Source organism: Dipodomys spectabilis, unplaced genomic scaffold (assembly GCF_019054845.1).
Source record: "Dipodomys spectabilis isolate Male_0828 unplaced genomic scaffold, ASM1905484v1 ptg000026l, whole genome shotgun sequence".
In the NCBI taxonomy this organism is placed as follows: Eukaryota; Metazoa; Chordata; class Mammalia; order Rodentia; family Heteromyidae; genus Dipodomys; species Dipodomys spectabilis.
Genome location: NW_024870703.1, coordinates 12841134 through 12854699, shown reverse-complemented (window position 1 = coordinate 12854699; position 13566 = coordinate 12841134). Strand labels below are relative to the sequence as shown.

At 35.8% G+C, this 13566-nt stretch overlaps 1 protein-coding gene across 2 annotated transcripts in view; it reads right to left on the bottom strand.

The window, feature by feature from the left end:
- Prkd3 (protein kinase D3) overlaps positions 1-13566 on the bottom strand; it is a 67828-nt gene that overhangs the window by 5203 nt on the left and 49059 nt on the right. For both annotated transcript variants that reach the window (XM_042675547.1, XM_042675548.1), the window contains exons 10-16: positions 12319-12396; positions 10339-10615; positions 7947-7999; positions 6937-7009; positions 5098-5204; positions 680-841; positions 352-450 (exon numbers count right to left, since the gene is read on the bottom strand). In XM_042675547.1, the coding sequence (XP_042531481.1) occupies positions 352-450; positions 680-841; positions 5098-5204; positions 6937-7009; positions 7947-7999; positions 10339-10615; positions 12319-12396 (849 nt within the window). The remainder of the gene's footprint in view (positions 1-351; positions 451-679; positions 842-5097; positions 5205-6936; positions 7010-7946; positions 8000-10338; positions 10616-12318; positions 12397-13566) is intronic.

The following is a 13566-nucleotide window of genomic DNA, read 5'->3' as shown; positions in this document are numbered from 1 at the left end:
CTTTTATTTTCCAAGAGGGTCTTGCATTTATGCCTAGGCTAGTCAGGCTTCCCACAGAGCTAGGATTCTAGGAATGCACCAGCATGCCCAGCTTTTATTAGTTGAAGTGGAGACAGTTGTCTTAGTACTAACTTTTTTGTCTAAACTGGCCCTGAACCACAATCTTCTCAACTAGCTCGGATTATAGATATGAACCGACACATTTGGCCAGGTTCTTTATTTCTTCTTCTTTTTAATGGAATGGGTGCATGTGCTGTTCTTTTGTCACTTTTCATTATGTGGGCACTTTTTAAATGATGTTACATGTTTAGATTAAAATGAATCTTCAGAAGGTTCTGGAGAACATCTCACCTGAGGAAAGGGCTCTGCTGATGCAAGCAGCACGTTTTCTGGCTTTAAATCACAGTGCACAATATTCTTAAAATGTAGATTCCTCAAAGCAACAAGTATCTGTTATGAAAGAAAAAGGCTTTGCTTAATGCCTAGAAAATCCCCAATATTACTTCTTGAATAGTCTAGTAATTTGAAAAAATCAAATACAGTTAATCAGAGATGTAACTGAAAGTATTATTTCATGTCTTTAAGATTAACAATCTCCATAATCACTCAGTATGTAAAAATACTGCTATTTGTCTTAATTATAAGTTATTCTTTAGTTTCAAAGAAGACTGGGAAGTACCTGTGTGACCATGAATTTAGTAATACGTTCTGGAAGCCGACTTTTCTCACTGGACAGAATCATTTCCAGCATATCTCCATGCAGCTTTTCCATGACTACAAAGACTCGTTCTGGGGTTTCAAACATACATTCCAGGTTTACAATCCCAGGGTGATGCAAATTCTGAACAGAGGTTGCAGATATTTAATGACCAACTTAAGTAGAAAAATAATCTTACTATGCAAATATCTAACATGTTACAAATGACTGTGAAATACAGAGCATAAAAAACTTAGAAAAATAAAAAGCAAACATAATAGATAAGGAATAGATACTGATTTTCCCAATTGTCCAGTGGAGAGAAGAGTAGAGACCTTCTTCCATTTCTTCTGTATATGTGGTCATCTCTTCAAGAGAGCTTTTGTTTTTATTTTGCATAGGTTTGCAACTTATTTTACTTTTCTTTTAATATTCTCTTACATATTCTTTTATTTATATATTCCATCAACATGAGTACTTATAAAGGGAAGTCAGAAAAGACAAGAGAAATAAACCATTACTAATCTATAACTGACAGAATAAACAAACTCAAGGCTTAAGCAATGAAGGTAAATGTAACTGTTTTATACTAAACTGCCCTAAAGAACAAAGATCTCCCCTGTAATTTAAAAGAGTAGTGATGTAAACGGTACTTCTTCCATCTTTGAAGTGACTTTCTTCATTTCATTTAATGTATTTTTCCTCTTTTGTTTGACCAAGTGACCCAAGGAAGATATCAGATGAGTAACTTGTTAGACTAAACTAGAAAAAACAGCTCACTTAAGCCCTTCTTCCTGCTTGCAGCAACATTACTTTCTAATTTTTGAAAACACTATTTTATAGAGCTGAATTTTTAAAAATTAAAGGTAGCATTTGCGCTTCTCTTTTTTATTCCTTTTGTAGCCCTGGAGGGTTTTCCACAAGGAGAACGAGGAAATGCTGAAATCATACTACAATATTTAAGCTAGAAAATTCGAACTTAACATTTTCCCATGTGCATAGTTAATGAGACTGCTACATTTTCCCTGACTACTACCTTCTTCAGGCAAGAGCAAAGGAAACATTTTGCATGACCATGTATCTAAGAGACCAAAGTCTGCTCCTCCCTCATTTCTTCCTTGCTGCACAAAGTGCTAGGATGTGGCCCTGTCAACCTTTCTATAGGTATGAATCTTTTTCTATAATTAATGAAATTAACATACGTTATCATTCCACACCTCATAACACATTTATTCAGCTGATACTAAATGAGCTATCATGTGCCAATACTAAGCATGTAGTTAGGATTCATTAATACTAGAAGCTCACACACCCTCATGGACTCATAAAGTCCAGAAAGATGGGATGCCAGAAGAAACAAACTTACTTAGGAAGTGGTAGGTAACTGAAGAAAAGATGTAGGATAAGGGAGTGCTGGGGCGAGACACTTCATTTAATGCTGAACAGAATTTGAGGACTTCATTGAGGAAATGGTATTTGGACAAAATCTTAAAAGGACACAAAGCACGATGTCATGCAAACATCTGAGAGAAGGTATTCTTATCAGAGGCACAGCGAATGCAAAAGCCCTTGAGGATATGTCTAGTATATCTGATAAACAGAACCACCTGGAGAAGAGATTAAATTTGCTGAGTGGCATCTACAGTGGAACCTTTTTAGATTTTGGTTCTGCTTAATAAACAAAAAGGTGTTAAAATGTGTTCATTTCTTTTTTTAAAAAAAAAGTTTATTGTAGGGCTGGGAAGTTGGCTCAGTGGTAGAGTGCTTGCCTCTCCTGCAGGAAGTTCTGGGTTCAATTCCTCAGCACCACATAAACAAAAATAAAAAAAAAGTTTATTGTTAAAGTTGATGTACAGAGGGGTTACAATTTCATGATTCAGGTAATAAGTACATTTTATTTTAACAGGATCATCCTCTCCCTCATTCTCTCCTAGTTTTCCCCCTCCCTGCAAAGTAGTATAGTTCATTTCCAGCAGTGTCCACTGGAGTTTCACTGCTAAATTGGTTCACAGTTTCTATGCTACCCCTAACCTCCCCCAAATAAGATTAACTTATATACAAGACAAAAGGTACAAAAATAAAAAACAGCAGGGAATTATGTAACCAAGAAAAAAGGAAAGAAGAAAAACCCCACAAACAGTATAAATGATCTTATGCACACAGCTATTGAGCCCTTGCAATCCTCTAAGAATATCCTTTGTTCTCACAGTGTGAATGTTTAGATTGCTGTTTAATTATGTCCACGTCCAATAAAAGTATTGTCCATTGGTTTTACTTGTAGGCACATTCTAGTTATTACTTTATAGGCACATTCTAGTTATTACAAATGAGGGAAAATACGCAGCCTGTGTTTCCCTGGGTCTGGCTTACTTTGCTTAGTATAATTTTTTCCAAGTATTTCAATGTCATTCTTTCTATGGAAGCATAGAATTCCCCTGTGTATATTTACTAGTTTCTTAATTTACTAGTTTCTGTCCTCTGAGGGATATCTGGGGTTGATTCAGTATCTTGGCTATGGTGAACAATGCAAGGAACATGGCTGTGCTGGTGGCTTTGGTGTAGTCTAGTTGTGGTCAATTACATAGATGCTTAGAAGTGGGATTGCTGGGTCATAGGGAAGCTCTATGTTTAGTCTTCTGCAGAACCTCCATACTGCTTTCCAGAGTGGTTGAACAAGTTTACCAACATTGTAGTAGCACTCCCTTTTAGCAACATTCCTGCCAGCATCTATTATTATAGTTTTCTTGATAATGACCACTCTAATTGGGGTGAGGTGGAATCTCAATGTTGCTTTGCTTTGCATTTCTTTTATTTTATGGCCAGAGATGTTGAACATTTCATGTGTCTCTTGTTGTTATTTCCTCTTCAGAGCAGACTCTCTTTAAGTCTAGCCCACTTATTAATGGGCTGGCTGGTTCTTTGAGAATTTTTTTGTGGGGGGTTAATTTTCTGAGCTCCAAGGATATTTAAGATATGAGGCCTCTGTCTGTTGTATAGCTAGTACAGATGATCTTCCATTCTGTGGACTTTCTATTTATCTTGCTATGTCCTTTGCCATGCAGAAACTCTTCGGTTTGATGAAATCCCATTTATCTAACCTTTCTTTGATTCGCTGTTTCTGAATCTTTACTTAGAAAGTTTCGACCTGTGCCAAGGAGCCTGCCTTAGTGTTTTCGCTACCCCTTCCTGTAATATTTTCAGGGTATCTGGTCTTACACTAAGGTCTCTGATCCATTTCGAGTTGATTCTGGTACAGGGTGATATATAAGGACCTAACTTCATTTTTCTGCATATATATATAGCCAAATCTGATAGCATCATTTATTGAAGAGGCTATCTTTCTTCCATCCTGTTTTTGGCTCCCTTATCAAGTATTAGGTGGCTATAGGTCTGTGGATTCATTTCTGAGTCTTCGATTCCATTGCTCTTCAAGTCTATTCTTGTGTCAGTACCAAGCTGTTTTTATTACTACAGCTTTGTAATAGAGTTTGAAGTTTGGTATTGATATTCCTCTAGTGGTCTTCCTGCTAAGGATTGATTATTTTTGCTATTCAGGGTCTTCTATTAGTCCATATGAATTTTTTGAATTGCTTCTTCCATATAGTTGAAGAATGTTGTTGGAATTTTGATAGGTATTATTCAATTTGTAGATAGCTTTGGGCAATGCTGCCATTTTCATATGTGTTCATTTCTATTAAGCAGATAGCAAGGCAGAGCTGATCACCATTAAACACTGTAACAGTAAGACTGAATATTCCTGAATAAACTGTGTGGTCCTTTCTGAATCAATGATTCTATAACTTTCCCCCCTCCTTGCTACTGGAAAGGCAAAACAGTATTCTCAATACTTTCTTCTTAAAGATGGGGGACATGGGAAAGAAAAGTTTGAATGCCCTTGGGTTACTGGTAAAAAATGATTACACCAAGCTCAACACAGTACTGTTTGATATGTAGATATATAACAACAACTGAGGGTAAAGATGACAAAGTGAAGCTGATACAGCTGAGAAGAGCCACAGGATGGTGTGACTGTAAAAATGCATTAGGTTCCTTTATATATATGCAGAAAATCTGCCTACAATGCTCATATCTTGTAGAACTAATTTCAATCAATGAGCCATGTTTTGAAAACTTTCCTTTAAAAAAGTGTATTTGCTAAATAAATTCAGATTCTACTGTAGTTCATATAGAAAGTAGGCTAAAGTTAATCATATATATATATACATACATATATTTAAATTTACACACAGCAAAGAACACCTGAAAACTCACAATTGGACATGCATACACACACATGATCCAATAAGGCAAAGAAAAAAGAGCATGTGTTTGGAGCTAAGACTTGATGAGTCAATTTTAAAAATGATTACTATTAATTATATTACTATTAATTATATTACCTGTAAAATAGCTACTTCATTACGAAGCTGACTTTCCTGCTTTGTGGGGAACCTCATTTTATCAATTACTTTAATAGCCACATCCCTTCCAGTCTTTCTATGTTTTCCTATTAAAAAAAATAGAAAAGAGCAAATTAACAGTTAACATACAATACAAAAGATTTGTTGGGAAGCTGTCCATAGACGGTGTGGAGAGCTATGTGTATATACTCATATTTTTTCTGTTTCCTTTTCTTTCTCTACATTCTTTTACTCTTCATATTAAAAAGTGGTATGTTTTCTTGCTATACAAAATTTTCATTAGTTTTCCTTTTATAGGAACTTTTCCTTATCTGAAATTGCAGAATATTTAAATGTGCTTGCTTGCTGAAAAGTAATTGACCTTGCTAAATAAGTGAGCTAAATGCTCTAACAGAGGCTGTAGATACTGTCAAGATAAAAATACTAATGAAGCTGGGCAACAGTGGTTCATTCCTGTAATCCTACCTACTTAGGAAGCTAAGATCTGAGGAAAATGGTTCAATGACAGCTGGGGCGGGAAAGTCTGTAAGACTTTTATATCCAATTAATCACAAAAAAAGCCAGAAGTGGCAATGTAGGCTCAAGTGGTAGAGTGCTAGCCTTGAGCAAAAGAGTTCAGGGACCGTACCCAGGCCCAGAATTCAAGTACCAGGACCAGCAAAAACAAAACAACCCAGATAAACAACAACAACAACAAAAACCTAATAAATTATGAATTAATTTTATTCTAGGTTTTCTTTTTTGTTGGTTGTGGGGCTTTAACCCAGGGCATGGGTGCTGCCTCTGAGCTTCTTTTGCTCAAGGCTCTATCAATTTGAGCCCCAGCAACACCTCCAGTTTTTGAGTGGTTATTTGGAGATAAGAGTTTCACTGGGGACTTTTCTGCCCAGTTGGGCTTCAAACTGTGATCTTTAGATCTCAGCCTCCTGAGTACTTAGGATTATAGGTGTGATCCACTGGCACCTGGCTTAGTCTAGGTTTTCTTGAATCAGCAGACTGATTAACCATGGTAGATCCCATTCTGGAAGGCCTTATATTTTAGATATAAGAGACTTACAAGGTAATTGTGTTAAGTAAATAGCCACTCATTTATTCATTGATTTGAACTAGTTATTTTGAACCTATTACATACTAGACAATGTTTAAATGCTACAGATTCAAGCAGTAAAAATGACAGGATTATTAGATGTGGGTTTTTGGAAAGATTTACTCCAAGATGGTATAAAAGAACAAGATTGGACACAAGGGAATGGATAAGGGTTAACATTTTCTTAATACGGGATTATGGCTTAATGAACTACTTATACGTATACATTAGATTAACCTGAATTGAAATTAACAACCCTGAGAGCTATGCTGATCAGATTTTATTCATTCCATCAAGCAGATGAAGATACAGAGACATAGGAAGGTCAATGACTTCATCTACATTCTAAGACATAGAATAGACTAAGATCTCATTGATGCTATGATGCTAACAGTAGACAAATGCTGCCATTTGTGTCAGACTACACATTTTAGTGAGTCCACATAATCCAGTATTAACTTCAATATCCCCAAACCCACAAACACGTATGTGTGAACTATAAGAAAAGATACTGTTGTAAAACTAATTTCCTGATTCTTTGATACATTTTTCTTTCTGCATTTGAAATTAAGAACTGTTCAACTTTAGTGAAAAGGATTTAATTGAAAGAACACAAGTCAGTAGTTGAAAAAAAGGCTACCTGATCACAAGGAGATGACCAAGTAACTGATGTTTTTAAATTTCACCATTTTTCTATAATATTTGCAACACAAAAGATTGTAGTTTCTTACCTCCATAAACAATGCCAAATTGGCCTGAGCCAAGCACCTCATCTGCAAAGATCTGGTAAACACTGCTGATATCCTATCAGGAGAAAGTAAGCAGCATTACTTTTCTCTATAAAACACTGACAGTATCTCTGATTTAGTAAATCAATGAATTTTTATAAAGCACAAAGTATTTTATGAAACAAAGGCTCTCTATATTCTAGAAAAAAACTCATACTGTGATAATGTACATATGAAGTTTTCCATAGGAATAACTATAGGAAAAAAATTATTTAGATAATATTTGTAGTGAGCTGCAAGAGAAATTACCATTTTTTTTTAAAGAAGAAGAACGCTAGGTACTGGTGGCTCCATCTGTAATCCTAGCTACTAAGGAGGCTGAGATCTGAGGACTGTGGTTCAAAGCCAGCCCAAGCAGAAAAGTCCAATTTATCTCCAATTATTAACTACTCCCAAAAATGCTGGAAGTGAAGTTTTGCTTAAGTGATAGAGTGCTAGCCTTGAGCAAAAGAAATTCAGGGATAATGCCCAAGCTGAATTCAAGTCCCAGGACCAACACATGCACACACATGCATAAGTACGCACACATACAAGAAAGAACAAAGTTTTACATATTAAATTAGTAACAGACTGTTATCTTGCACTGCAAAGAGAAAGAAGAAGGGAATAGGGTAGGGTGGAGGGACCGAGACTGCTATCCTTGATTTGAAAGAAAAATTCAAAGTTCATAGTGACTTTAAGGAAAAGTACGTGAGGTAAGAAGATTATAGTATATAGCCATGCCCATGCAAAAATATGAGCAACTATACCTGAAAAGTAACTAAAAAGAAAACAAATCTGCCCCTGCCTTAAGTTTTTTCTATAACTCAGAACTTCTTAGGGCAAGTATCACCCACAAAGTTCAGTCTTAACAAACTGCCCAGTACTCTGGGCAATAAACATTTCTTTAATAAATTTTGCACTTTCTTTATTTGATGCACCCAATTTGCATATCAGCTACAATTGTTACTTACCACATTCTCCTGGACCTGACAATTGGATACAGAGATACTGGTAGCCAAATCTTCTGTAAAATATAAGAATGGTGGTTAAGAAAAAAAATTACTGATATCTTAACCATATATCTACTCACATGTGAAGAATATATCAAACTTAAAATGTTACAATAGTTAATAAATACATTAAAAATTTACACACATGATACTAACCCATCAACAAAAAATTAAGTAAAATATGGTAACACATTTGTACAAAGTAATACTCTAAATTTTTTTTATTTTGTGCAAGTCCTAGGCTTTAAACTTTTGGGCACTGCCCTTAAATGTTTTTCATTTTGCTTTTTCATTTGCATTTTCATTTTGCCTTGCATTCATATACTACTCCAGTTTAGATAATAAGAGAACTGAAGAGTCCAAGACCACAAAAGTAAGTTAACAACAGAACGAGGCTTACAAGTTCAAGAATCTTCACTCTTTTGAACAGTCCTGGGGCTTTGAGCTTTTCCAGCTTGTTTGCTTGGCTGTCACTCTACTACTTGAGCCACATCTCTAGCCTTGCCTTTTTTAAGTCCCATGGACTTCTCTGCCCAGGATGGCTTCCAACTGCAATCCACTGTCTCTCAGTCTCCTAAGTAGCTCGGATTACTAGCATGACCTACTGGAACCAGGCTGTAGAATCTTTAGTCTTAACTCTTTTAGAGTCTTAACTGTCTCTAAAAGACTCTTTTAGAGTCTTGACTGCCTTTAGAGACTCTTTAATTGAGGAAGTTTAAGGTTGAGCTTGAGAAGATCTCTAGATCCTTAGAAAGGACACATTAAAATATGCATGTGTATCTGTATATTTTCTGGGGAAAGGGTCATGGGTTTTAATTAAAATCTCAGAATTCTGTCTAAAACTCTCCAGAACTTAAGAACCCCTGTGAAATATCCATCAACTTGGCTTCCTCCAAGTTAATATGAAACACCAAACATGGACATGACTCATAACCCTCATCCCTCTGACATACCTGTCTCTTCAACTAGAGTTAGTACAAGTTCCTCCATCTCTCCCATTTAGCTCAGCCTATCTTATTTCTACCTGAAGTCCAAATCAGACTTTTCTACTGTGCAGTCTTTGCTTACTCTATTCTGTTCCGATTTGAGATTTTAGAGTGTGCATTTTTAAACTATTCTAGATTATACTACCATCTAACATGTATGTTGCATTTCCCTAAACAGCTTTTACAATTCTTGAATTTCTATTGTATTCTAGCACAGAGCCTACTATGCAATAAAGAGTTGTGTAAAACACAGGTAAATTAAAATAGGTGCAAATTGGCTGACATTTATTTTTATATAATTGTGCTTATGTCTCATGAATGGTTTATCCATAATATAATGCCAAGTGGCATTATGATTTTAATCATTCACTTTTAAATTAAACATTTAATTATAAAAATATTTAATTATATATATTAAATTATATATTTTGTTGTCATATAATATATTTTCAATACTTTTTTTTTTTTTGGGGGGGGGGGGGGTCCGGTTGTGGGGCCTGAACTCTGGGCCTGGGCGCTGTCCCTCAGCTAGCACTCTACCACTTTCGCAACAGCACCACTTCCGGCTTTTTTTCCCCCTAGCTTATATGGTGCTGAAGAATCGAACCCAGGGCCTCATGCATGCAAGGCAAGCGCTCTACCACTGAGCCACCTTCCCAGCCCCTTATTTTTTAATACTTTTAGTATTTTTGAATGTTTTAATTTGCTTAAACAATAGTAGTTCTGCCTTTACAGAGTTCATGAATATGATATAAACACAGTACATTATTACTTATTTATATCCCACCATGAAACAGAGTACAAATACTAGTCACTAAGTGACCTCGTAGATGCTAAACATTCTTCTTTATGTAACTTCCTTTTCACAACTCTAGGAAGTAGGGACTTCTATACAGAGGTAAAGTACTTGAATAACATCATATAACAGATTGTTCACACTAGAATGCCTAGTTAAAGGCACTGTTTGAGTATATGATTATATCATAATTTCACAAGAGTAGTGTACTAATGATATTGGTTACTTAAGGCGAAACTTAACAGGAAACATTAAAAATGGACAAAAGTACTGGGTGTTTGTGGCTTATACCTATACTACTACTCAGAATGCACAGATCTGAGAATTGAGGTTTGGAGCCAGCTTGTTTGAGGAGACAAATCTAAGAGATGTATTTCAAATTAACCAGCAAAAAGCCAGAAGTGGAGCTGTGTGTGGTTGAAATGGCATTATACAAGCCATGAGCGTTGAGTGTGTGCTGGTTCAAGCTGTAGTAACCAGCAGAAAACAAAGCATAAAGAAAAAAAACTGCACAAGAAACACAACTATACCCCACCCCAAATGCTTAAAAATAAAGCAGCTTATTGCTTACTGTGCTCTTTCCCTTGGCCAGGAGAAGTGCAAACACTTGCTTGAGGGGTCACAGGCATGAGAGCTTGGCGAATTGCTTTCTCCCAGCTCTGTGCTATATCAAGTCCAACTCCAGTGGCAGCTAGAACAGGATTGTGAGAGCTGTCCCCATTGTTCTCTCCAACAAAGTATACCATAGTATCAGTGATGATTTCAAAACAGTGTGGGTTGCTGCCTTGTGAAATGTTTGTGAAATCTCGTGGTGAAGATACTCGCAGAATTTCTGAAAGTGGAATTTCCTGAAATAAAAAAAAGTTATGCATTGAAAAGTGTGAATATTTGTTTTTATTTTCAGTACTCTAAAGAACTGAAGATAGGTATTTTTAAGAATGCACATGGAATACAAAGGCCATTCCTCATATAGTTTCTGCCTTAAATGACTTGTACATTCAGAGTATTATAGGTACAGCATGAGGGTCATTGTAAGATGCAGGGAAGATTTAAGGGGGGTAATTTACCACAGTGTCTAACAACTATTAATTTCTATTTTAAATCAATTCAATAGTTACTGTTCCAGTGGCTGCTTTTTTTCTTTCTTTCAAGATAGATACCTAAAGTCAATAAACAGCAGAAATAATGACAAAAAAGCAAATATCTGGGTCACTCTATGTTGCATAAGCACTCCATTGTGGTTCTTGCCATTGGATTAAACTACTAGTCATTCAATGTTCACTCCAAACATCAGGCAAAAACAACAACAAAAAACAACAAAAAAAAACTCCATTAAAACAAACCCCAAATTATAAAATAAGGTATCAGCAGCAAACATGATTTCTTTCTCAAAGATAAGAGTCTCTTTTCCTAGGCTGGCTTTGAAATTTGGTGCTTAAGGCATTCTCCTTCCTCAGGCTCCCTAACAACTAGAACCACTCTAAGCAGCAAACCAAGTTTCACCCATTTTTAAGCTTCATTCTCCCCCAACTCCCTTCAGTCATGGGATCTGAGCTCAGGGCTTGGGTGCTGTCCTTGAGCTCTTTTGCTCAAGCTAGCACTCTACCCCTTTGAGTGCTACTTCCAGTTTTCTGTGGTTAACAGGAGATAAGAGTCTCGGGGACTTTCCTACCAGATCCTCAGATCTCAGCCTTCTGAGTAGCTAGGTGTGAGCCACCAGCACTCGGCTAACGTATTGTTCTGGTTTTTTTTTTTCTTTTTTTTTTGAGCGAGATCAGGACTTAAATCTGGTACCTAATGCTTTGTCTCATTGGTTAGCACTCTAGCAACCCCTCATTTTTATGTTTTCTAAGGGTAAGGAGGTGTTGCAGAGGAAGGGAAGATTAATTAGAATACACTGATTATACACATGGAAATATCATAATGAAATTCTCCTTTATATAAACTAATGCTTACAAAAAAAGTCACAGAATTGATAGGTTAATTCCATTGCTACCTTTAGCTACGAAGAGACCCAAGTTTTTTTCTTTATGCCTCATCTACATAAGCAATCTTCATGTGACTTTCTACGTAGCCTACTCTAAGTCATGGTATCCAGATGTGAAGCAGCAGCAAACTGAAAGTTCAAAAATTCACATTCAGCAACACAAAACAATCTATGATAGTGGAGCTCTGTGTGTGTGTGTGTGTGCGCGTGCACACACACATGTAGAAGGGAAAAAGAGAAGGTATAGAAAACAGCTGCTTCAAAAGAACCTAACATGGGCTGGGAAGGTGGCTCAGTGGTAGAGTGCTTGCCTTGCATGCATAAGGCCCTGGGTTTGATTCCTCAGCACCACATAAGCAGAAAAAGCTAGAAGTAGATGGAGCTGTGGCTCCAGTGGTAGAGCACTTGCCTTGAGCTGAAGAGCGGAGGGACAGTGTTCAGGCCCAGAGTTTAAGCCCCACGACCAACAAAAAAAACATACAAACCAAAAACCTAACAGTGACTGCTAATAAACTGCATTAGGCAAAAATATATTTTCATGCTTTTCCTATGTAATATTCTTACCTTGTAATATTTTGATCCAGATTCATTTTGAAATAATGTTAGACATTTGCTGTCAAGTCTCCAATAATGCCTTTTTCTCTATAAAATAGAGGTCAGAAAACTGGTTAGGTTAAAAAATAATGTACTTTTCCTTTAAACCCCAACATGAATTTGTATTTTCAAATAGGCTGAAAATTCTCAAAACATAAAAAAGATGTATAGAGAGAGTCACTCTTATTCCAGTGAAGGCAATAGTGTTAGGTTCTGGAGAATCATTTACAAGAAATATAAGTATCCACACATAAATATCTATGAATTCACCTATGGGCTAAATTTATAGAAGCCTGATTCACTCTATCAAAAGATGTACATATATCATTTTTTGATAGTATTAAAGTATTCTAAAGTTTAGAGTTATCAGAAAAACATGAGATTATGTATCATACAGATCCTCACTAATGCAGCTATAAAACTTCTTGATCTCTGATATACTGAAAAGTGAAAACTGGTATTTCATCCAAGTTTAAATCAGTTTTTCTTTTATTATAAATAAAATCAAGCTTGTTTGTTTGTTTGTGCCATACTGATTTTTGGACTCAGGGACTTGTACTCATGCTTGGCTTTTTCACTCAAGGCTAGTGCTCTGCCATTTGAACCATATCTCCAGTTTTAAATCAAATCCTGAAGTTTAACGCATTTGTATTTTCTTCCCTGTGAACTCTGTTCATATTCTTTGCCTATTATTCTCCTGTGCTATAGTAATTTTCTAGTCAATTTGGTAGCATTATTCATATATTGTGAAATTAATTCATTTACCATGAGTTAAGAAGACATTTTTCCAGTTTGCCATTGTTTTGCTTTTGGTATTTGCCATACAGAATTTTTCTGTGAAACTTTTTATTGATCTTTATCTTGTTTTCTTTTCTATTGACAGTTGATAAAGTAACCCTTCTACGGTTGTCCTTACTGGTTTATTTACAATTAAGTCTATGATCCATTCAGGTTACAAAGTATTAGGTATATTTCTGTATTAATTCTTTTATGATGACACATGGTTGTGCTAATATCTGGTAGTCTTTTCCCTATTCGATATAGTATGTTGGACATATGATTAAATTCTTTAACATATATTACTTCAAGTTTCATTTCAAAGGATATAGACAATAAAACAAAAATATACAATTGAAGACTGTATTGTTATATGTAACTTTATTGAAACTAGTGAAGTGTATCAAGTACTTCATTTTATTCTTAGAAGGCTTAATGGTA